The 25,759-nt window shown below is 44.6% G+C and overlaps 1 protein-coding gene across 12 annotated transcripts in view; it reads left to right on the top strand.

The window, feature by feature from the left end:
- LOC139763049 (ras-GEF domain-containing family member 1B-like) overlaps positions 1 to 20,521 on the top strand; it is a 731,513-nt gene extending 710,992 nt beyond the window's left edge. For 11 of the 12 annotated variants that reach the window (XM_071688625.1, XM_071688624.1, XM_071688619.1 and 8 more), the window contains 10 exons: positions 6,222 to 6,326; positions 7,911 to 8,132; positions 9,286 to 9,447; positions 9,664 to 9,762; positions 13,133 to 13,360; positions 13,625 to 13,768; positions 14,358 to 14,560; positions 14,855 to 15,039; positions 15,275 to 15,347; positions 15,527 to 20,521. In XM_071688625.1, the coding sequence (XP_071544726.1) occupies positions 6,222 to 6,326; positions 7,911 to 8,132; positions 9,286 to 9,447; positions 9,664 to 9,762; positions 13,133 to 13,360; positions 13,625 to 13,768; positions 14,358 to 14,560; positions 14,855 to 15,039; positions 15,275 to 15,347; positions 15,527 to 15,572 (1,467 nt within the window). In that variant the 3' untranslated portion in view covers positions 15,573 to 20,521. The remainder of the gene's footprint in view (positions 1 to 6,221; positions 6,327 to 7,910; positions 8,133 to 9,285; positions 9,448 to 9,663; positions 9,763 to 13,132; positions 13,361 to 13,624; positions 13,769 to 14,357; positions 14,561 to 14,854; positions 15,040 to 15,274; positions 15,348 to 15,526) is intronic. The other variant, XM_071688615.1, reaches the window with a different exon arrangement.
- Positions 20,522 to 25,759: the final 5,238 nt, after the last annotated feature.

Genomic DNA, 25,759 nt, shown 5'->3' with positions numbered 1-25,759 from the left:
TACGTGTTGTAAAGTGTTCAGTCGTGTTATGTATCGTCAAGGGTTACGTGTTAAATGTTCAGTCGTGTTAAGTTACGTGTTATCAAGTGTTATGTGTGATGTATTATATGAATGCGGGATACAGACTGGGTTATGGGAACTAGATAGAGGGAGGAGAGTAACTTGGTTAACATCGTGTGTGTGTGTGTGTGTGTGTGTGTGAGTGGAGAGATGAGAGAAAAAAAGGGGTGCCATTTTCAGAATATTTATTAAAATTGGGAATAACAGAAAATGGAAACCGGGTAGGGTATAGAAAATCCCCAAAATGAAGACAGTAACTTGGGATACGAAGAACCGTGATGAGAGGGGCACGGGAGGGGAGAGAAGAAAAAAATATATATGTATATTAAAAAAAAAAAAAGGCGAAATTTATACCAAAAAAATTTTGTAAGATACGAGAGTAATGAAAAACGGAAAACACTTATGGTAATAGAAACTGTGTGAAATATAGAAAGTAATGCTGTTAAGAAAGCGGGCAGTGGGGAGCGGTAACAGGAAAAAGCAGTAAAGTATGGAACGAGGGTTGTGTCCTGGGAATCAAGGTGGGGCGGGGGGGGGGGGGGGGGTGACCCTCCCTCGTGGTGGTTGCCCACTTGGCTGGAAATGCTTCCACACTTGGTTTTTTTTTTTTTTTTAGTTTTTTTATTTGATTTTATTTGTGTGTGTCGTGCTCACAAGGTGAATGTTGAGTAAAGATTTTAAACGATTCTGATATTATTTATGTATTTTTTTTTTGGGGGGGTGAGAGGTGTGAGGTGGGTTTTGCCTCCTCTCTCTCTCTCTCTCTCTCTCTCTCTCTCTCTCTCTCTCTCTCTCTCTCTCTCTCTCTCTCTCTCTCTCTCTCTCTCTCGCAAAGCAGTGGTGAGAGTTGACATGGATAGCGGGCCACCCTCCCATGACTTATGAAGGGGGCGGGGAGGGGGGGAGAGGGAGGAGGAGGGGTGGGTATATTACGGAATTATATGATGCGTAAATATATGATGTAGGAACCATTATTTTTCGTGTGATTACTTTCGTGTCGTTATTTTTCGTGTTGTTATTTTTCATGTTATTTTTCGTGTTATTTTTCGTGTCGTTATTTTCCGTGTCGTTATTTTTCGTGCCGTTATTTTTCGTGTCGTTATTCTCTCATCAGGATTTCATCGTCGGCACCATCAACACAACAACAACAACAACAACAACAATAACAAGGAAAGACATTTAAAACTTAATTTCTGTGTCGTTGACAATTCTCGCGAGGCCAAGAGCGTGAAAAGTTTGGGATACTTTTGTGATTATAAGTTTTAAGACTGTGGCGTTGGCCCGGGTGGTGGAAGTGTTGTCAAGTGCACAGGTAGTTGGAGGAGGAGGGAGGGTGTGGTGGTAGCACAGGTAGTGGGTGATGGTAGTGGGGGGTGTGTATCGTGATAGTGGGGAGGGGGTGAAGGTCACTGGAGGAGGATGGGGGAGCAGAGGTACATGGGAGAGGAAGAGGAGGAGGATGGGGGAGCAGAGGTACATGGGAGAGGAAGAGGAGGAGGAGGAGGGGTTTGGGGGGGGACACTGGAGGTATCACTAGCAGTGGGGAACCACAGGGAGGGGGAGGGAGGAGGAGAGGCGTCTCATGGCTGTTCCAGTGACTGGTACATCCGGCGTCTTCCACCCCTCCCTCCTCCCTTGGTCTCCTTTGTTTCACACACACACACACACACACACACACACACGAACAGCCATTAAGTCCACCAGGCTGACTCAATGAACCAGTCAAACACCTTTAATGGTTTCCTAAACTTGCCTTCTTTGAGGACAGCGTCTCGCTAACATCATCGTTCGCTCGCTTTATAACACAATGTTGTCTGACCCCAGAAAGCGTAGCGTCGGTAACCAGTCTTCTGTTCTCCATCTTTTTTATTCCGTGCTTTTTTTGTACCCACTTTGTTTTGTTGTTTTTTTTCCTCCTGCTTTTAATTTCCTGTCGGTCTGCACCGTCGAAGCGAGCAAGCAAGCAAGCACAGCAAAGGCTCAGCTGACGCTTGCAAGGTCTCTCGTTTTTATCCAAGACTTGGAAGAGACGAGGCCAGGTTTTTGGTCTCGTGTGTGTGTGTGTGTGTGTGTGTGTGTGTTGTGTGTGTGTGTGTGTGTGTTGGTGGAGTGCTCAATCAGCGGTCTGCCATAGTTCTTATTCTCTCCGTTGTCATCCGTTTTCTTCCTATATTTTGTCACTGTATTCATGACCCAGGTAAAGGGTACCTTATTCCTCTGTGGGCTTCCCATCTCCCATCTTCTCCCTCTTGTGGTTCCTCGTTTTCTTCTTCCTCGTCTACCTCCTCTCTGTGGCTTTCCGCTTCCCATTTCCTTGGTTAAATTTTTGCTTTTTCCCGTCACCATCGTAAGAATACCCGAAATGTCCTCATTGTGTCTTGCCGGTGAGGTGATTGTGTTTCCTTTGTGCCTGCCGCGAGGAGTATTTCCAGGCGTACCACAGAACACCCTTGTACCTGAAATTTCATGATCTATCTATCTGCCTAACTATCTATCCATCCCTTTCCTTACCCATATCGTCCTTGGCATCGTTGTTCCATCAATCGCATAAGTCGCACTGAAGCGATTGCAGTAAATGTCACAGCTGTGAAGAAAGCAGCAAACCAGACGTTATTTGATGTCTTTAACATCACATTCCACCTCGCTTGAGAGGATATGACCGTGTCTGTCTGTCTGTTAGTCTGTGTTTGTTCGTCTGTTAGTCTGTGTCTCTCTCTCTGTTAAGTCTATGTCTGTCTATCTGGTAATTGTGTCTGTCTGTTAGTCTGTCTCTGTCTCTCTGTCTGTCTGTTCGTCTGTGTCTGTCCGTCTGTTAGTCTGTGTCTGTCCATCTGTTAGTCTGTCTCTTTCTGTCCGTCAGTTAGTCTGTCTGTGTCCATCTGTTAGTCTGTCTCTGTCCGTCTGTTAGTCTGTCTCTGTCCATCTGTCAGTCTGTCTCTGTCCATCTGTCAGTCTGTCTCTGTCCATCTGTCAGTCTGTCTCTGTCAATCTGTCTCTGTCCATCTGTCAGTTTGTCTTTGTCCATCTGTTAGTCTGTGTCTGTCCTTCTGAAGTGTAAGAAGTGAGCCACTGATTCCTCCGGATCTTGTAAGTCTTGACCGGTCTTTGTGTGTGTGTGTGTGTGTGTGTGTGTGTGTGTGTGTGTTTGTGTGTGGTATTTTACCGGAGGGATATCATAAGAGTCAGGTCTTCCATGAAACAGAATCATTGTACTGATCAACTCCCACCAGTTTGCTTCGTGTGTGATTGTAACTCTTCTTATTCTTCTTTTTTTTTTTTCTTCGTCGTCTTTGCTGTAAAAAGACTTGGCTGCCTGAGCGCTTATGAGAGCTTTAATCATCTCTTGAATTACTTCAGTGTCTCCCTTTGGGAACACGTTTTCTATTCAGGCACCCTCTGGGAACATGTTTTCTATTAGTCTCTCGTGAAGTTAATGCAAGGATATACGCGGATGTACCCCGTAATTACCGTTAAATTATAATTAGCAGTTAGTTTATTAGTAGATGAAGAGATTGATGCTCAATATATGTCATTTTACTCTGAAAGTATACTGCGTTGTTCCCTAGATCGCCCGATGCAGGCACATGACAGAAAACGGAGTTGTACATAGATAAGGGGAGGGGTAACTAATCTTTTCGCAGTCGGCCATTATCTTTGTCGCAGACACGATGGGGGATCAGTGCTGTTCTTATCCGCCGGATCAGAAAAACCATGATAGTACTTACACCAAGTAGTTGTAAAAATAAATTGTCTTTTTTTATGTAAAATATGTAAATCCGCTTCGTTGTAATATAATTTTCGTTGTCTTATCCCCTCTCGAATATATTTCTCCCCCCCCCCCACCCGTCCCCCCACCCTTAAGCCCTCCAGCCTGGAAACATGGACGAGACTCCGGCATTACGGGCCATGGAGGCCCCCCCCAAAATAATACCTCCCATAAATCCGACCATGAGTTGTGTTAAGCGTCGAAGTTTATATTTATGAAGTTGTAGCGGGAGTGGAATACGATCCTAGGCTCAGGCACCACCGACCCACCCCCCCCCCCACCCCACCCTCCCCCTCACCCCCCTAGTGGTCGTCACGAATGTGGTGGTCGTGTTGTATGTTGCTCCGCGAGTGTGAATCTCTCTCTCTCTCTCTCTCTCTCTCTCTCTCTCTCTCTCTCTCTCTCTCTCTCTCTCTCTCTCTCTCCCTTCTCCGTCCCCATTGGTGGGAGTTGTGACCCTTCCCACACGGGGAAGCGGGGAACCCGCCCTCACCCTCGACTCTCTGTGGTGCAGCAGGGAACCCTCCCTCTCTCCCCTCGATGTGTTACAGGGATCCTTCCTTCGCCCTTCCCTCTCTCCTTCATGAATCCTCCAGCCACCCTAACTCCTTCGTGGCTCCTTCACAACACCCCTCTGCTCTCCTTCACGAATCAGTGAACCCCCCACACCCCACCTTTACGTCCTCCTTTTGAGAGCTGGAAGTCCATGACTCTAGCTAGACTCTATCCTCACCTCGCCCCACTTGCGTCATACTGAGCCAGACTATGGGGCTCCCCCCCCCCCCCCGCTACTCTACCCTCATCCTTCCCCCTCCTTCCATAACCAAGGAGTTGTGAGAAGGCTACTTAGGAGCACTCCAGAGGACGTCGCCAGACATAATCCTATAAGTTTGGTGAAGAAACAGCGGAAAATCTTATTATGGCTCCGCTCAGCTGGCCTGGAAAGGCGGGCAAATGCCACCACGCCATGTTTTCTTTTCCGTCAATAACTAAGAAAATGTGATGAGAAATATGTGTGACGGAAGAAGACGCGGGGGATGGTGTGTGTGTGTGTGTGTGTGTGTGTGTTTAGTCTGTGTGTGTGTGTGTGTTTAGTCTGTGTGTGTGTGTGTGTGTGTGTGTTTAGTCTGTGTATGTGTGAGTGTGTGTGTGAGTGTGTGTGTGCTTGTGTGTGGTATGCAAAATGTCCCAACCAGAACACAGTTTTACTCCTCTCGTTTCCATCATGACTGAGCCACTGGGTGGTATGGGTGGGTTTTCCTGCAGAACTTCGCACCCGAATATTAAAAACAGACGGTGAGAAATTCAGCGAATCATGTGAGTCATTTTATTCATGAAGGACTGGGTTTGTAACGGTGAATATTCCTTCTCAAGAGTCCAGCGGCCTTTCACACACCAGATTTTACTTTTGAGCTTGATATAAAGGTGGAAAGGAGAAGGAAAAAAAAAAAAAAGAGAGAGGGCGCAAGCGTATCGTCTATAAGACCCCTTGACACATGATGGATTAGTTCTGCAAGACTGCATTCTCGTTTCAGACGTGTATGAAGTGGTGGGGACGCGGCCTTGCCTTGTGCATATGCGGTGCGGGGACTGCCCTAAACTGACGGTGTTGCAAGGACTGCTTTACTTGTTCTGTGTTGCGGGGACGGCTTTTGCATGTGTGTTGCCAGTCGTCGTCTTTTATGATTGGGTTTTTGTGAGTTTCAGGAGTGTGTGTGTGGTTACCCCACTTTCCCCTCGCCTCTGCCGTAGACTGTGACAATTTGTTTTCGTTTTCCGTCAAGCCTTTGATAGCATGACTTTAGCGTTTCAATACATGGCCTTTGTTAATGAGTTGTATTGTCGTGTTCAATGACCTTACCGCCTTGTTGCAGGGGTTAAAGCGGCCGTTTGTTGCATTATGCTGGTCATGCGGGTTTGTTACTGATGCAAGTAATATGCGTCCTGAACATTTTAAAAAAAATAATTGTGTTGCAGGAGGTGAATGGCACGTGTTGCGAGGCTTGCCCTCCTTATTCGTTATGTGTTACATGGGCCGCCCGTTACTCTTGGGTTGTAGGAACAGCTGATGCTTGTATTACAAGACATTCTTTCATCTGTCTGTGTCATAAGGGTCAGCCTGATTCATTAGTGTTGCAGGAGGCGACGTTTGAACTCGCATTTTCTGTGTTGCAAGTGTCTTATTAATGATACCTGTCTGTGTTGCAGAAATTCCTTATGAATAACTGTTTCATGTTGCAGGAACGGCTCTATTGGTATCGTTGTACGCAGCTGGGGGTGTCTTATTAATGTATTGCAGAGGTGGCCATATTAGATATATGTGTTGCAGGGGTCGCCTCATCAATATTGTTCTTGTGTTGCAAGGTCGTCTTATCTGTATTATTCTGTGTTGCAGGGGTTGCCGCAGACGCCCAAGAGCGGAGCCAAGTCCTGTCCTTACAACGGGGTGGAGCATGCGTCACACGCCCCAGAGTGGGCCACCACACCAGATGATGACAATGTGAGTACCCCACTGTGGTCATGAGGGGGACCCGGAACGACATGAGGGGAGGACGCATGAGTTGCCTTGGGTGAGGATTGATACGAGGGATGGGTACTTTATTATGAGGGGGCTCTGAGATGAGAAGTGAGTAATGAGAAATTCTCTCAGTATAGACTAAGATTCCGAGCTGATCATTACAGACGGGGAAGTTTGTGGATTTCCGTCTTGTCTAATTAGACGGAATTAGTGTGGACAATAACGGTCAGGGAACAGGAGTGGTAGGACCCTTAGCCTTGGCGGTGAGGAGGAGGGAGGAGGAGGAGGAGAGGGTTGGGAAAGGTTCGTTCGGTCGGGCGTCATGGAGCAGGGTTCTTTTCTTCTTCTTCTAGTCATTCCCCGCTGGCCGACCCTCGCGGGGCTCCTCCTCCGGCGTGATGACCAAGTCAAGTACCAGGGAACGAGGTTATTGGCTCTGTCTTAAAGGGATTCTTCCACTACCTCCCTCTCTCCTGCCCTCCCTCACTCCCAACACGGAATGAAAGAGGGAAAAAAGGGATGAGGTTCATGATTGTGTACAGTCTTCATCGAGTGCCTCTGCCGCTGCTTTAGACCTGTGTGTGTGTGTGTGTGTGTGTGTGTGTGTGTGTGTGTGTGTGTGTGTGTGACTCGACCAGCCCCTCAGGCTTGGTCGAATATGGCACACGGTTGTATAGCTGGTAAGGGCCTATGTGAAGGTGCTCCTCAGCTTCACCTCGTTCCCTGAGAGATATTAGACTGGAAATTGGGGGGGACATCACCCTTCCATCCCCTCCTACCCTGGGTCTGGCACCCGGCCCTTTGTACCTGTAGCACCGAGCGTCCCTCACCCTCCCCCCTCCTCCCTTCTCGTGGCTCTTGGGGCTTGAGGCAGTGTGTGGCACTAGTTGTAACCCTGTCTGTCTCTCTCTCACGTAGCCCCGGCGGAGTTGGGGGTCACGACAAGGCATTGTGTACATATCCTTCTCTCTCAGTCCTCATAGGGTTTGGGGTGGCACTCATTGGGCACCTACTTTACGAGTTTTATTTCCTCAACTCCTGATGAATTTTGGCACCGTGTAGCACTATAATCCTCACTATCGGTATGGTGATATTATATGATAATTCTGACCCTTATATTTATCAATGTTGATACGTTGTGTCTCTCGGTTACAATCCCTGATTTACGATGGTTGGGTCTCCGTAACACATGATTTATCAGTCCATTGTCAGTCCTTAATACTCATGGCACAATTTGATCACAAATCAACCCTTCCCCAACCATATGTTATGCTGTTGACGTTGTGACAACAACAGCAACTGTGCCCCCTCCCTCCCCTACTGTTCCTGATATTGTTGGCATAGTGACAACACCTTGCCACCTTCCTTCCCAGAGTTCGTGTTGGGGATTGCATTGTGATAACGTATCAACCCTGTTGTCGAGGTTATTATACTGTGTGTCAGCTCAGCCCTCCCCTGTAGTTCATGATGATAACAATCCACACGTTCGAAAGCAGTCATCCCTCTCATGCAGTTCTTCCGCGCACGTATCACTACTCACCTCTCCCTCGTGTCTTCCTTTCGCAGTCCCTGGTGTACGAGGATGGGGTGCTGGTGTCGGGGTCGCTGCAGGCGTTGATCCAGCACGCTGTGCCTACCGCCGTGTACTACCCCGACACAGCGTACCTGTTCGCGTTCCTCCTGTCGTCGCGCCTCTTCATCAAGCCTCATGAGCTGCTCCAGCGGGTGTGCGACGTGGGGTTCACCCAGCAGGGCCTCAAGGGCAACGACATGAGCACCATCAATAAGGTAAGGTTATGAGAGTGTTGACCGTCTGGTCGAGAGAGAGAGAGAGAGAGAGAGAGAGAGAGAGAGAGAGAGAGAGAGGAGTCATGGCCACGAAAATGACTCGATGCTTATTGAAATATTTCCCCTTAGCTTCATCGCTATGGGGTTCAAGTTAACGTGACGGGATCAAGGGGAGGATCCACTGGTGTTTATGCTGGTGAAGACCTTTCTTTCCCCCATTGGGTCTAGTGGTCACTGGAGAATTGAATGGGATCTGATATCATCGCGTGGTTTCTCCTTTGTCTTCAAGTGGTCATAAGATTTTTAAACCTTCCCCCCCCCCCTCTCTGAGCTTTACGGTACGACCATTGACCAGGGACGGCACGACTACTGACCACGAACGGTACGACCCTTACGGTACAATGGCTTGACCCTTTGACCCAACCATTACAAGTCTGGCCGAAGGTTATGGCATCATACCCAAGGGTCGTACCGTCGTGCTCAGCGGAGCAATAAAGGGTTACAAAGCACGTATTCATAAGGGTGAATTTAGGGCATAGAAGTACACTGAGTATTCCGTGAGCGAGAGTGGCGCTAACGTCATGATTAATACGAGGTTTGTGGGTGAGGGTTGTAGATCCTGGGTATAAATAAAGTGTGACATAAGGCGGGATTGCTCGGCACATAGCGTAAGTGTTCCTAATGGCGTAGCGTAATTGATTTTCCCAGGACACGGGTGGTTGGAGACCCGGGTGGGGGTTTAATAGAGAGAGAGAGAGAGAGAGAGAGAGAGAGAGAGAGAGAGAGAGAGAGAGAGAGAGAGAGACGGGTAAAAATGAGAGAGAGACAAGCACATTGCTAAAAGTAGACAGAAAGAGAGGGAAAAGGAAGTAAATTAGAGGCAAAAAATTAGGCGGAGGGACGTTTTTTGAAGAGGTGAAGATGAACAGAGAGAGAGAGAGAGAGAGAGAGAGAGAGTACATATGCAACCCACGAGTACACATGACGAGATATTCCCCTCAAAAAAAAGTAATTGCCTGACTAGCGCGTAACGCCCACCGTAGGTCTTGCTGGACGACTGATAATTTTACTGTGGTGGAGAGAGATGCTATATTAGCCACAGTGGTTGATGATGCTGCTGCTGACGTGGGTGTGGTGTTGTTCTGTGCCACAGGAGAAGCTGGGGAGGTTCGTGCCACACATGGTCCAGCTCCTGGGCGAGTGGAGTGAGACTTTTCCCTACGACTTCCGCGACGAGCGCATGATGGGCGGCGTGCGCACCATGACGCACAGGTGCATCGCCCTTGAGCCAGCCCTGCGCCGTGACGTCACGCAGGTGAGTCTCCCCCCGGTATAGCAACTTCTTCACCCCACCTTTCCCACCCCCTGAGGGTTTTTACGGCTGGGTTGGTAACCGCATGTAATTAAGGGTCATTTCCGTACAGTTTCGTAACCTTGATAAGGCTTAATGAGGAATATTGTGACTGGTTGTGATTTTCCCCCCCCCCGGTGTTTTCATCTCAAGTCTCTCTTACCTCACGGGGTTCCGCAGGTGCTGCATAACCTCCTCAACAAATTGACGCAGCTCGAGCGATACGAAGAAGGCCTGGCCAAGATGTCCCCGCCTCCACCAGCCGACTTCATTCCACAGGTAAATAAATGAACATATCAGGACAGGAAATGTAACATACCACAACACTGCTCTTCCTCCTATCAGTTATACTCGTCTGTGACAGTCCTGATCTTCAGTTATCAATTATTTATCCCCTTTACGTATTCCCATGTACTGTCCTCAGGCATATACCCTCGCCACAGACCATAAGGTCTTCTGGTATCGTGTATTTCCATTTTGTGTACCGTCCTCCAGCAGAGAACAGCGTTATAGACCATCAGGTCTTCTGTTCTCTTCGTTATAGACCATCTGGTCTTCTGTTGTCTGGCTTCGTGGTAGACCATCAGGTCGTCTGTTCTCTTCGTTATAAACCATATGGTCTTCTATTGTCTGGCTTTGTGATAGACCATCAGGTCTTCTGTTGTCTTTCATCTCATCCTCTTCACTGTCCTCCCATCTCTGAAATGGTTCTAGTTTGCCCTGCCATCACTGAATCGTTTCTGTACTTCAGTCTTGCTCGTAAATTGTTACACAGTAAATGTGCTTCAAAATCTAAGCCTTTAGTCATAATGTTCATGCTGAATTACATTCTCACATCCTAATGTTGTATTCATTATTTATTGTACTTACTATTTGAGGTGAGTCATTTTTTTTCTCATAAGTATTGAATATTGTAAATATTTTTGGGTGATATTTAAGTTTCAAGAAGTGTTTCATTATATTATATATTCCGATTCTAAAATAGAATTTTTAGCCTGAAAAAAAATACTCAGCATAGCTGACCATTTTTCTTAAAAAAAAATCTGCCACTTGCATTACGTTATTATGGGTCATAAATTTTTAGCAATGAAAAAATTTCCCTGTTGAGTTGATACCATTAAAATTGCCATGTATGAATTTTCTGTGTCAGCCAGGGTTTGATAGTGTCTGAAAACTGACGAAATAATCCCCCGTTGTGACCTTGAGACTCGTATTATCACAACACCGACGCAACACAACAACAACAACAACAACAACAACAACAGTTGTAATAGATACACCTCCACTATTGTTTGTTTTTCTCTGTTTCCCATAGCAACATATATATATATATATATATATATATATATATATATATATATATATATATATATATATATATATATATATATATACCCTCTACTTTTATCTTTCCAAATCCCAGCCTTGGATGAACTTTATTTCCTGTACGTTTGATTACGGGTAATTACTCTATTCCTTATAAGATATTACAAGCGTTCGTCAACAAAATAATGATACCTTGTGGGATAATTATCCTAGTGGTCATTAAGTCACGTAATACAGGTATAATAATGGACTTAATTACTTTTTTTTTTAAGGTTGTATACAAGATAGTCCAGCAGAGTTCATATCAGATCAGTAAACGTGAACAGAATTATCATATCCCGAAGAATCGAAAGAAACAGATAAGGATTTTTTGTTCTTCTCTGGTTTAAAGTGGATCTTCCAGTCTAATACCCCGCACCATCTGAGCGAAGCGACCAAACGCTGTTAAGTTCGTGCCTGGCAGTACTGTTGTTCTCTGGTGTTAGCCTCGTTTGTAAGACCCCTTAAAGTTTGGACATTAGGAGAGTATTTCTCATACCTTCACTGTTTTAATGAGTTTCCCCCCAAGAAGAGTCGTTCCCTTCCCCTCCCATGACTTGTTCTCGTTTCTCGTCGTGTTTAGCGTCGTTTTGTTCCCATTTACCTTCATTTTTCTTCTTCAGTCCATTTGTATTCCTCCTTTTCCATGCCTTTGTACCCTTCCCACCCCCACCTTTCTTCCTTCTTTAACCTACTACACCCCTTCCTCTCTCTCTCTGTCTCTTTCTGTCTCACTTGTCTTGCTTTCCTGTTTCCCATTTTCTCCCTGGCAACATCTCTTCATCACGCCATAACTTACCAAAAGTCTTTCCCACCTTCTTCCTACTACCACTACTATATCACTACTACTACTACTACTACTACTACTACTACTGCTGCTGCTGCTGCTGCTGCTGCTGCTGCTGCTGCTGCTGCTACTACTACTACTACTACTACTACTACTACTACTACTACTACTACTACTATATCACTACTACTACTACTGCTACTACTACTACTACTACTACTACTACTACTACTACTACTACTACTATATCACTACTACTACTACTACTACTACTGCTACTACTACTACTACTACTACTACTACTACTACTACTACTACTACCACTACTACTACTACTACTACCACTACTACTACTATTACTACGTCCTCATGTTCGCTTGCACCTTAAGTCACTGTACGTTGCCGGGTATAAATCATAGGTACGGGAGAGGATGCTGCCGGAAATGCTAGCAATCTGGCAATGTAACGCCTCGTAACACCAGGGGAACCTCCCCACCCGGCAGGCGCGTTACACCCGTCACATCAGGGTAACATAACACTGCGTGTGTCACACCCTTGCTCTCCCGCCTTAGCAAGTCTCTCATTTCTTTTTCCTCGTCTTCTTGTGCCTGCTGCTGCTTCTGGTGCGTCTTTCTCGCTGGCAAGACGTGGACAATAAACACCTTGAAAGGCTCATGTCATGTTTAGAACGTGAGGCATTCACGGTCCTGAACGCTAGCGACAACAAGAGTCGAATTTAAGATTAGCCGCCAAGAATAGCTCAAGACGTCCACCACCTCAGCTCTCTCCTCCTCTCCTCTCCCCTGCCCTCCTATCGTCACCCAGGCAACCATCCCTTACGGAACGGACCTTCATACTGTTCCATCCCCTACCTGGACACTCTCCCACACCCCATACACACTAGCCTGCGTGTCCCCAGCGAACTGTCTTGAAGCTTTAGTGTTTACTTGGAGAGAATGATGCTCATCATTTTGCAGCTGATAGAGCAAGTTCGAAACGGAGTAAATAGCTTTACCTTCATCTCTTGTGTGACTCGGTAGCCCCTCGCGTGTTTTACACTGCGGTAGCTGGTGTTCATGACTTCCCCCATGCTGTGATATCGACCTTTTACAGCAGCGAGCAAAACAGCTGCCCCCTCCCCCCCAAAAAAAGATCTCAGAAGTTCTTTGTCGCAATGTGAGGTTAGTTGCTTTGGCCATGCCCATGGGAGCTGCCACTCTGGACCATATCTTGCAGCGTTGTTCCTTCTCTTCTACTACACATTTAGGTGTCCATCTTGGTCCACGTATTGCAGGAGCTCCTACTGTGTACCACATCTAACTGTAGTTGCTCCTGTAATACCATACGGTACAGTAACATCCCCTAGTGTTACCTCATGATAGATGCCTCTCCTTTACGACTTGTGACAGTAACTGCCCCATTTCTACCATTATTATGAGCGTCTTTCTCAATTACCCTCCTCAGACAGGGAGAGATAACCTCTACCTCTCCCCACAGCCCACAGACATCACTGAGGTGTGCGAGAGTCCGCTAGTCATGGCCCAGCAGCTGACACACATCGAACTGGAGAAACTCTCGTACATTGGACCCGAGGAGTTCGTCCAGGCCTTTGCGAAGGACAACCTGGACGCGTGCTACAAGGATCTGAAGAAGACAAGCAACCTCGAGTCTTACATCCAGTGGTTCAACCGACTCTCGTACCTGGTGGCGACACACGCTTGTACGGTAGGTGTCATCATTAGCCACTGCTTCATGCTGCTGGTTCGTCCAGTCTTGTGTACAGATTTGTTTACATGGATACAATTGTGAGGATGGACGTTAATGCGTTGCTTAGACATGAACTAGTTTTCTGGCTATCTGAAGATGAATTGTCCATTTGTGGGACATACTTAGGGACACTTGCTTCTGCTGCTGACGCAGGAATCGTCCCGACGTCAGGTTGCCCCTGAGGGAGACTTTATAGTTCATCTCTCTTCCTCCCCCTTGTAGCACGTGAAGAAGAAGCAGCGAGTCCGGGTCATCGAGTGGTGGATAGAAGTCGCCCGGGAGTGCTTCAACATCGGCAACTTCAACTCCCTGATGGGCATCATCGCCGGCCTCAATATGTCCATCGTGTCCCGCCTTAAAAAGACGGTGAGTGACACTGAACTTGGAAGTCGCACTTGTGTGGTCGAAATCCCATGGAACTTTTCCACAGACTACCCAGTCCCTATTAATGTGAATCAAAGGCTACCTGGTCCCTATTAATGTGAATCAAAGGCTACCTGGTCCCTATTAATGTGAATAATCAAAGGCTACCTGGTCCCTATTAATGTGAATCAAAGGCTACCTGGTCCCTATTAATGTGAATCAAATGCTACCTGGTCCCTATTAATGTGAATCAAAGGCTACCTGGTCCCTATTAATGTGAGTCAAAGGCTACCCATTGCCTATGAATGTGAATTAAAGGCTACCTGGTCCCTGTTAATGTGAATCAAAGACTTCCAGTTCCTATTAATGTGAACCACAGATTATTAGTCCCTAATTATGTGAACAAATTTCTGACGACTTGAAACATGACTTCCGATCACATTATTCCTTCACCGTATGACTGGATCTCATTAACTTAAATATTTGCATTCCCATTCGCGTATCGAGTGTAGACTGTTTGCATTGCCTTAACGTCTTGTTATTATTAGTGGCCTCCCGCTGTTACTGTCTCCTCCCTCTCTCCCGCCACCAGTGGAGTAAAGTTCAGAGCGCCAAATTCTCCGTGTTGGAGCATCAGATGGATCCTTCCAGTAACTTCAGCAGTTACCGTTCCACGCTGAAGGCGGCCATGTGGAGATCTGCTGGCGCTGTGGACGACAGACAGAAGATTGTCATTCCCTTCTTCAGCTTATTGGTGAAGGACCTCTACTTCCTGAACGAAGGATGCGCCAGCAGGTGAGTGAGACAGACGTCACCCCCTCGACACACCCGTTGTAGACCCAAGTCCTTTGAATTAGAAACATCATTGGAAATAAGAGCCTTTTTTCCTGTAGATATGAAAGAAAAAAGAGGAGTTGATGTTAGGGTTTTCAACCAGCCAGTTAAAGGTTCCTGTGTGGCTGTTAAGTTCTCTAGGATGATGATGATGGTTGTTCATATCTGTGAGAGCAGCGACCAGCCTTGTGCGCTGCAGACTGGTAGTTGTTAGAACTGTGGTGTGTATCTCTTTGCCTTACTTCGTATCTACAGAGTGAAGATCAGTGAATCGAGTTCCTCCTCCAGATTACCCAACGGCCACATCAACTTCGACAAGTTCTGGCAACTGGCGAAGCAGGTGACGGAATTCATGGCCTGGAAACAGGTGACGTGCCCCTTCGAGAAGGTGCCTGACGTCATCAACTACATGCAGACGACCGCCGTTCTCACGGAAACAGGTGAGGAGACACCTTTGTCCGGGCCATCTTGAGCCGTCTACTGACGGGTGCAAATTGGTCCAAGTTCTTGTTCGCATGTCAGTCTCATGATTGCAGCAAGAGGGTGTGTGGGTGTTTCTTTTTAAGGGGTATTGAAGCAGCCCAAGTGTGAAATATTATGTACTTCATTTTTTTGTGAGATATTGACTGGAAACTGATGGTTGCTCTTGACTGATTTGGTCTGGATTTCTCGTAGGTTTGGCTCTGGCATCTTTCGAGTGCGAAGGCCCCGACAATAGCTACGAGAAAGAGCGATACAAGTCTCTAAAGTAAGTAGGACGTGTGGAGGGCTTGACTTACTTTACACTTAAGCAGGTATAAGTCCATATATATATATACTGTACGTTATAGTAGTGTAATTTGGTAGTATGCGACGTAGTGGTTGCGTAGTCGTAGCTAATTCCAGGTTCTCCCGTCCCTCCCCTCCTCCCTCACTCTCTCGTCGTAGGTCCGACACTCAACAGCCAGCCGAGAAGACGAACCCTCACGACTGATCAAGATTCCTGAGGTCTGAAGACACACCCACCCACCTCCAGACCCCATCATCTCTGTGCTGTATACTGGAACGTACATGTCCGTTTGAGCTTCCAGAACCACAACACGGCTTCTCTCCCTCCCCCTTCTCTCTCTCTCCACGACGGCGAGACGAAGACAGCGAGGTCTCGTGTCCGCCACGACAACCAACACAAGAAGCTTCCGCCAAGCTGTGGTAGACGATTGGAGTGTTGATATAAGTGAAGAAGACTGGCCGGCCCCTCTATATGTATTCTTCTTCTTTGCAGTTTGAATGGAGTGTTTTAAAGAGAGTTGTAAAGGTGAAAACGAAATTCTGTCAGAGAGCCACACCCCAGGAGTTATGTAGATAAGAAAAGAAAAAAAACTTCTTCGAACTGGGGGTTCGTCTGGTGAGGTGTTTTTATTATATATTTATATATATATATAAACTTGATGATCCTCTGGCGACGACCTATGGCCGTGCTGCTCAAAGAGAAACAGTGAAAAGAAAAATAATATTTAGGTCGTTTGCACTGCACAGCTTTAGAAATGAAAAAGACTGAGACTTATACAGTGATTAACTCCGCTACTTATTTGTGAAATAATTAGTAGTTCCATGTTAGGCACGAGGCGCGCGCGCGCGTGTGTGTGTGTGCGTGTGCGTGTGTGTGTATTGCGACCAGAGTAATAATCTCCAAGGAAAGTGAAGAAGACTTGAGAGAGATCTCCACTTTGAGAGAGGTCTCGAGTGGTGAAATACGTGTGTATATATATATACAGCTGTCATTTTTTTTTTTTTTAACAGTATGGAGAAGTGGTGCATTCTGGAAGTGAATGGCTTTTGATTTCACGAGAGGCAGTGGTGAGTGGATGTTTGGACCCGTAGGGCCAACAGATGACGAGGCAGGCTGAGGTTCGTCCACCAGGGTCACAGTACGAATGCAAACTTCGCCTTCAGTCAGTTTGTTTCTTTTAAGTTTATTCGGTGTTTGTATAGTCAGTATATAAATTATGGTGGAAATTTGTATTATAGTTATTTTTCTTTCGTGTCATATATATATATATATATATATATTATATATATATATATATATATGTTTTAGCTAGTCTAAATTTGTTTTGTTTTCTGAAATCTAAAAGACAGTATAGATAATAACATTATATAAAAAAAGAGTATACGTGTATATCAAAAATCATTAACATCGAGTCGCAGGGAATCTAACACTCTCTCTCTATATATATCAGAAGCATATTTGTGCATTTTGATCCTGTTTTACCTTCCCGTTGATTCGCTTCTCCTCGACTCTGTTATCTGACATTCCGTAGCTTGACCAGGTTGTCCAGGTCCCCTAAGAATGGATCAATCACTCACGTTCTAGTTTCACTGATTGGATGAAGAGTTTTTTGTAACTGATGGTATTGGGTGTTTTTAATTTTGATTCGGAAGGAATTAAAAATATTTAAAAAAAAAAGAAAAGTATTTGTTTAGGTATAGAGACAAAAATTTAGGGATGGGTGAATTGAATTGTTTTTTTCTTTTCTTCTAATTTTTGGATTAGTTCCCCAGTGTGTCACTTTGATCTGCTTCTCCGTCTCCTGTCCATTACTTGTTCTGGCCACCAGGTTATCTTGAGGCTCCTCTTCTCAACTGGCGACCGTATCCCAGCCTCCTGCACCATCCCAAAGGAGACATTCCTTATTCCATCCAGAACTCCTCCTCTATAATCTATTTATCCAATTTTTTTTAAGTTATGGATTTCTCTTAGTTTCGCCATCCATCCTCCGTGTACAGTTTATAAATATATATATGAATATAATTTCTATCGAGACGATTTATTGGAGTTCAGATCTGTGTATATATTTTATGTATTATCAGATGTTCATATTACGTTCTTGGTTATTCTAATTTTATTTTGAGAGAATATAGTTTATTTGTGTGTTTTAATGTGGTGTTATGTGGGTCTGCATGATTTTGTGTGTGTGTGTGTGTGTGTGTGTGTGTGTGTGTGTGTGTGTGTGTGTGTGTGTGTGTGTACACGTTCACTTTGTGGTAAACTTTGCGCACATGTGAACTCTCATCTTTTGTGTAAGCATGGTTATGTATACATCACCCTTAAAGCCCCATCATCGCCCCTCAAAAAAAAAGCAAAGGAAACTTTAATCATTCTTGCCAGAAGAATGTTGTGTCATGTATACCCACATGTTTGTATGTATGCCTGTGAAGTGTATGCGTCGCGTATTTCCTGTGTGCGTACAAAACTCTTTAAAACCAAAGATTTCTTACGTTCTTCTGAAGACTTGTCCCGAGAAGATCACCAGCTGGCTGGCTCAGATGTATATGAATGGACGCTCTATATATAAACTGGCAGTATATATTTTGAATTTATATGTATAGGGAATATAAACAAAAGAAAGAAAGCGAAACTCTGGTGATCTTCTCGGTGGCTGGTGTGCTTTTGTGTACATAAATAATAATAATTCCCGTGTACTGTTTTTAACTCCCACCCCCCTCCCCTCAACCCCCACCCCCCCCCCCACCCCGGTACATCTTGTAACTGGAAACAAAAGTGTGAACCGACTTTTAAAACCCTCTCCCTCCCTCCCTCCCTCCCTCCCTCCTCTCCCCACCCACCCACCCACCTCCTCACCACCAGCTCATACATCCTCCCCACCACCGCCTCTCGCCTGCTGCTGCTGCTGCTGCTGTTCGTGTTGTATTTTTCCTGTTGTAATGGGAATACAATGATGAAGCAGGTCTTGCTCTTACATCTACGAAAGATTCGACCTTGCATCTCTCTGACTTTTTTGACCTCTCTCTCTCTCTCTCTCTCTCTCTCTGTTAAAGTCCCTGCCATTTTTAGGTCGTTCTAATACCGGCTGGTTTAACAACAACCCCTCCTCCCCACACCCCAAACCTTCAAAATAGCTCATGGCCCTTTTTTTTCATATCCGGCCTTTTTTTTTTTTGCCCTTAATATACCCTCCGCCCCCTCGACTTTTCTTGGCCTTGTTCAGCCTATGGTTTAAACTGAGCCTTCCTTTGTGTGCCCTTTCCCCCAACCGCCCCCAACCCCGCCCCTTTACTAAAAAGGCCACCGATCACTGCAGACCAGAAAAAAAAAGGGCCTATTTAAATTCGAATGTTCAACCTGCCCCTTTTTTTGTGTGTGGTTCATGGTGACTAACTGTGGTATATTGTTTATGGCAGAGTCGATTATCATGTAATTACCCTTTTTTTTTTGTTTGTTGTGATTGACTACCCTGTGGGAACAAAGTCGTTTCCATAACTTAAACGCTTGTCCATCGAAATCTAACATCCTTGGTATGATCCTCTCGTATTACGTTGAATTCCCTTTTTAATAGATTAATTATATTGAGATCCTCAAGTTCAGTCATAAATGCTGCAAGTCGTTAAGTTCATTTGTCTGTTATCCTGTTCTTAGTCATCAGATGAATTTAAATTACTGACGATACAAAAATGTTAAAAGTCTAGATTTCAGAGTTTGTCGTGTGATTACGTTGTTAGATTTACAGTGAAAATGTTAAGTGTCAGATTATTTGAATTTCCCTCACATGCGACTGCGTCTTTAACACCCATGGATATACATTATTGAGAGGGAGAATTATGTCAAAGACTTGTAATTACAAAGTAGTTTAAGTCGTCAGCCTTCGTGAGGCAAAGATAATTTCTTTTGAGGAAAAAAAAGAAGTTATTGTCGATTCAGAAACTTAATAGTAAGCTGCTTGTATAATGCCATGGTCAGTTTTTATGGTTTTTGATTAACACCAAGTCTACTGTATATTAACATGATTCTCTTCATATTAGTCATTTTAACTCTCTATTAACTTCGCATTACTTCATTTAGGTGGTGATAAGAATGCGGTTTTGTAAGAGTCGGACGTTCAATGTCATGGGAGGGGATGTTTGTTTGTTTGTTTGTTTTTGAGGAGAACATTTAGTATCTTTTTTTTTTTATGGCCGAAGGTGGTCTTGCTCACGACGCTGTACCTTCAGACGAATCACACATAACTTCCAGCGATCCTCCGAGCCGCAGCTTGTGTAAAGGGAGATCATTGACGTAGACGTCATTACGAGCTTTCATAAGTAGCATTTGTTGCTGTGTAGATTTCTTGTGTGTCTCTCTCTCTCACTCTCGAGTCAGGCCGTGATTTTGCCTCGGGAACAAGCGTGCATTTATTAAGCAGCTGACTTGTTTATTTGTAAAGATATAGAAGAGATGAAGCGTATTTATTTTGCTACGATTTCGTCACCATTTTTACGAAAAACGAAAAACAAATCATTATATAGAGCAAAGCCTCCGGCAGCAGCGGAGATGCCAGGTGTGGTGATGGTGGTGGTGTGTGTGTGTGTGTGTGTGTGTGTGTGTGTGGGGCGGGAGTACCGCAGGGTGAGGCTCCAATTAAGTGTGTACCGAGTGAGCATGTGTTAGTGTAGAGTACTCTCACCAGGTGTATATTGTGTGGAGGTACACACAACCCGTTTTCTTGGGACAGTTATGAATAAAAAAAAAAAATGTGCACAGGGAGGCACTTACCAACACGAGACAGGGACGGATTCTGGTTACCAAGCTGAGACTTAGCTGTCCAATCCGGTTATCCCACCCATATGGAGCAATTAGACCAGGTTTGGTCGAGCAGGTGTATGCGTGTGTGTGCGTGTGTGTGTGTGTGTGTTATGTCAGTCTGGTCGATAGCTTGCGAAGGGAACACAACCTACCGCGTCGACCAGGGTGGCTGAACTGTCCTTATTACAGGTCTTAAAAAAAAAACCAGTCACTCTTTTAAGGTCAGGCCTCCTCCATGGCCGCACACAGTGGGGGCCTGCAAATCAGCTATCCTCACCGGACGTTTAAATCAATATTGCAGCTATTTGTAGTAACTTAATCTGCACCATGTAAATAAAAGATACAGACTTTTTTTTTTTCAAGTGTGTGTGTTTTATTTCATGTTTCCTTCTGGCGTAGGAGGGCACTGCCTATCGCCACCTCCCAGTGCGTTGAGTGCCCCCATGTTGAGTATTAGTGGTGGTGGCTAGACCTTCCCTAGTGTCACAAAGAGTATGACAGACACTCCCATTAGTGTGACCAAAAACGTCCCATTAGTGTGACCAAAAACGTCCCATTAGTGTGACCAAAAACGTCCCATTAGTGTGACCAAAAACGTCCCATTAGTGTGACCAAAAACGTCCCATTAGTGTGACCAAAAACGTCCCATTAGTGTGACCAAAAACGTCCCATTAGTGTGACCAAAAACGTCCCATTAGTGACCAAAAACGTCCCATTAGTGTGACCAAAAACGTCCCATTAGTGTGACCAAAAACGTCCCATTAGTGACCAAAAACGTCCCATTAGTGACAGAAAACGTCCCATTAGTGTGACCTAAAACGTCCCATTAGTGTGACCTAAAACGTACTATTATTGTGACAAAGACATTAGTGACAAATGCCCCCTTCATTTCACCTTTATATCTCTTCCCATCCTCGCTCCTCCTCTCCTGTTCCACTGTTTCCCTCCGTCCCATTGGCATTCATCATGGCCAAGTCTCCAAATACTTCCAAAGTCTTCTTTCTACTTCTTATGCTTTAATGACATCATCTTGCACTATTTCCTTCTTGCTTACATCTTTTATTGTCGTCTCCTGTTTCTTGTTGTTATTATTTTCCCCCTTTACGTTCCATCAGTTATCTAAAACTGCCAATGTTTACTGGGCCTTGCACCTTCATTTTCATTCTTCATACTAGTTCTTTTTTGATAACTTCCTCGCGTTTTCTCTCTTTTTTCACCGTCTTATTTCAATCTCGCATTCTGTCTTCTTTCACCCATTTGTCTCCTATTAACATCTTACTTTACTTAACTATTCCTATGTTTTCTCTCACTCATTCCCCATTATCACCTGGGGTTTTGGGGGTTACATTGCCGGTCCAACAGCTCGATATTGGTAGAGAATGGAAAATGGCAGTGTAGTTCAACCAGACTGTGTGTGACCACGATCTGCAAGGCCTTTTGGTCGACACACCCAGCTTAATGAGTCTCATCTGGTAAGCGTGCGTCTTCTCATTTTTTTCCCCAGAATTTATTAAACTAATTTTATTCTTTAGTTTGAGAAGTGGTAGCGAGTTCAAAATAACAGTAGTGTCTGGAAGTTACTGGTAGTCTTAACGCTGGTTTTGATGTATTCCTGGAACACTTTGCTTTCACTCTGCTAATTCTATGTAATCCCAAGTCTATCGTCCCAGCAACGGATAGATTTGTCTACGAACGTAAAGAATATTCCTTACAGTATTTCTAAGTGTTCAAGTGATTAATATCCTCTTGTATCTTGTGAATCAAGTATTGATTTTAAACATAGCCAGTACATTCCATCATGATCTACTCTCACTACGCCTCTAATGATGACTTGGTTTATCCCACAGGTAGGGTGTGGGTGAGGCAGATAGCCAGGAGGAGACTGACCGAAGGACCACACTCGATACCCCATCAGTCCACACGTGTGGACGTCGTCTCATACACCCGCGCAGACCTGTGGCCACGGACGTTCGCTCTACCACAGGGTGGGTATCTGTCTCCCACTGTGTTACCACACTCATCATCTACTCCTCATATATCCTACCTCATTGTGTCCTTATAAAATGATATAGAATGTTGTTAGAAAGTAGTAACCGGTTTAAACTCGAATCCCCTATTCATGATGTAGGTGGGAACAGCTCAAGAGTATCAGTGAACTGCTAAAATACAGTCAGTTAAGATGTTCCTTCATCTAACACACACCTGTTAACATACATGTAGACATTTTGTGAGCTGTGGAAAAGCGAGATTTGAAGATTCGAGGTGAATCACTTGGTAGTTAAACACGGTTTTACGTTTCCGTAGACTTTCATGTATTTTACCATTTAACACAGGTGTTGGGCTTTATTTTAAGTTTATCTTGCTCTTCATAGTTCCTTTAAATGCCAAAATGGCTGAACGTTATTAAAGGCAATATTTTTCTTCTTCTTCACAGGCTTGTGGGTCCAGGATGCAGCGTGTGTGTGTGAGTTGCAGTTTGTTGTCCTGCAGCCACTGGAACCGCTAATGTCACCCCCAGCTGTGTGGTCTGTCTACTTACGATACTACGCTGTCGTCATAGTGGCACCTGTGTTTTCATACTGGTACTTTTTATCATACTAGCATCTATATTGCCATATTAATAACCGTCATGTAACTTTTTAAATGACAACTTTCTACTGTAGTATGTAAACACATGTAAATGCTGTACATCACGGCATCTGACTGTTGTAAATCATGGCCTCCAACATCTTTAAATCTGAATGCAAATGATGTAAATCATGACGCTCAGATCCAACCGTTATGAATAATCACAACCAACGGCTCTCAGTTCCCTGTGTGTGTGTGTGTGTGTGTGTGTGTGTGTGTGTCCATCCACATGCTGTAAACCACTACAGAAGCAGAGACTCACAGTCGCCCACGCAACAGTGGCGCTTCATGACCGCCGCCAATTGACTGGGTGGCAGGTGTAGCGTGTGACCCCCCCCCCCCCCTGACCTTATTAATAAACCTCGGAAATGTGTGTTTGATGACCCCAGTTATTCTGTTGCAGACCAGAATCAGTTGATTGACCTCCATGAGAGGCATCATTGCTATAAATGGACTGTATGAACCTCTTAAGTCCAACAAAGGAGGCGAGGTCAGGTCAGGCCCGGGGAGACTTTAACCCAATGCCCCTAAGGGAATTAGAGACGTGGAAGCAGAGTGCCACAAGTCTCTCTCCAAGCTGCTGGAGTAAAGGTAAAATCCTGCTGTAAATCATTCCAGTCAAATACTGTAAACAAGACTCCACCTTCTGTAATTTATCACATCTAGTTCAATGAAGGAGCATCCAGTTGCCACAAGTCGGTAGACTGAATTCCTGTGACATTGTAAATTATGACAAACCAATAAAACAAGAATGCAAAATATGTTTCCATTTCACCAAACGTCATCATACAAATATCTAAAGACTATTATCCCAGAGAACATCTTTCATCATACTGCAAATTTTTTTTTTTTGCTTCAATGCAATGAAAGGGTATTCCAAAGGTCATGCTACACCATCACCATTTCTCAGTAACAATCTACATGGACGACAACGCTGTGGTAGAGTTTGTGTATGGAGCAGTGATGGCAAGAGCTATAACAGTGAGTATCCCACTTACACTGGTAGTTTTAACCAGGTTGCAAGGGTTAAACCTGACCCCCTCACACCAACGCATGTAGGGTATACTCTCACCTATACTTTCCATTCTTGGTCCAACAAAACTGGAATAAGTCAGTTGTTTCAGTTGCAATGAATTTCTAGGAACACTCAAAGCTGTATCAAGAGAGCTGAATAGCCTTACACCTTTCAGTGCTTGGTTTGTAAGGGTAAATTTTAGCAATCCATTGCTCATGAAACTTCCAACAATGATAACACTAAAAAGAGTCTCTTATGAGAAATTCTAAATTCATGTCAATGACTGCAGCCTCCAACAGAGAGAAAAGCATCTGTAATTTTAGGGAGAATAAAAAGATGTTCTGGAAGGAGGTAAATAGGGTGCGTAAGACAAGGGAGCAAATGGGAACTTCAGTGAAGGGCGTAAATGGGGAGGTGATAACAAGTAGTGGTGATGTGAGAAGGAGATGGAATGAGTATTTTGAAGGTTTGTTGAATGTGTCTGATGACAGAGTGGCAGATATAGGGTGTTTGGGTCGAGGTGGTGTGCAAAGTGAGAGGGTTAGGGAAAATGATTTGGTAAACAGAGAAGAGGTAGTGAAAGCTTTGCGGAAGATGAAAGCCGGCAAGGCAGCAGGTTTGGATGGTATTGCAGTGGAATTTATTAAAAAAGGGGGTGACTGTATTGTTGACTGGTTGGTAAGGTTATTTAATGTATGTATGACTCATGGTGAGGTGCCTGAGGATATATATATATATATATATATATATATATATATATATATATATATATATATATATATATAACCATACATGCTCTACCACTTCTGAAACCACATTGCTCTTCCCCAATCTGAGGCTGTGTGGATCAGGTGTTTGCTCTGAAGAACGTATGTGAGAAATACTTCGAAAAACAAATGGATTTGTATGGGGCATTTATGGATCTGGAGAAGGCATAAGATTGAGTTGATAGAGATGCTCTGTGGAAGGTATTAAAAATGTATGGTGTGGGAGGCAAGGTGCTAGAAGCAGTGAAAAGTTTTTATCGAGGATGTAAGGCATGTGCACGAATAGGAAGAGATTGGTTCTCAGTGAATGTTGGTTTGCGTCAGTGGTGTGTGATGTCTCCATGGTTATTTAATTTGTCTATGAATGGGGTTATTAGGGAGGTGAGCGCAAGAGTTTTAGAGAGAGGGGCAAGTATGCACTCTGTTGTGGATAAGAAAGCTTGGGAAGTGAGTCAGCGGTTGAGAGTCAGCGGGTGAAGGCATGTACAAAGCATCAGATTGGGGAAGAGCAGTGTGGTTTCAGAAGCGGTAGAGGATGTGAGGATCAGGTGTTTCCTTTGAAGAATGTGTGTGAGAAATACTTGAAAAACTGGAAGAAGTGAAGTGTTTTAGATATCTGAGATGGTATGGATGGTATTGCAGTGGAATTTATTAAAAAATGGGGTGACTGGTTGGTAAGGTTATTTAATGTATGTATGACTCATGGTGAGTTGCCTGAGGATTGGCGGAATGCTTGCATAGTGCCATTTTACAAAGGCAAAGTGGATTAAAGTGAGTGCTCAAATGACAGAGGTAAAAGTTTGTTGAGTATTCCTGGGAAATTACATAGGAAGGTATTGATTGAGAGGGTGAAAGCATGTACAGAGCATCAGATTGGGGAAGAGCAGTGTGGTTTCAGAAGTGGTAGAGGACGTGCAGATCAGGTGTTTGCTTTGAAGAATGTATGTGAGAAATACTTAGAAAAGCAAATGGATTTGTATGTAGCATTTAGGGATCTGGAGAAGGCATATGATGGAGGTGATAGAGATGCTCTGTGGAAGGTATCAAGAATATATGGTGTGGGAGGCAAGTTGTTAGAAGCAGTGAAAAGTTTTTATCGAGGATGTAAGGCATGTGTACGTGTAGAAGGAGAGGAAAGTGATTGGTTCTCAGTGAATGTAGGTTTGCGGCAGGGGTGTGATGTCTCCATG

This window comes from Panulirus ornatus, chromosome 46, assembly GCF_036320965.1.
Source record: "Panulirus ornatus isolate Po-2019 chromosome 46, ASM3632096v1, whole genome shotgun sequence".
NCBI lineage: Eukaryota > Metazoa > Arthropoda > Malacostraca > Decapoda > Palinuridae > Panulirus > Panulirus ornatus.
Note: the sequence above shows the minus strand (reverse complement) of the source record. Positions and strands in the feature narration are given on the sequence as shown.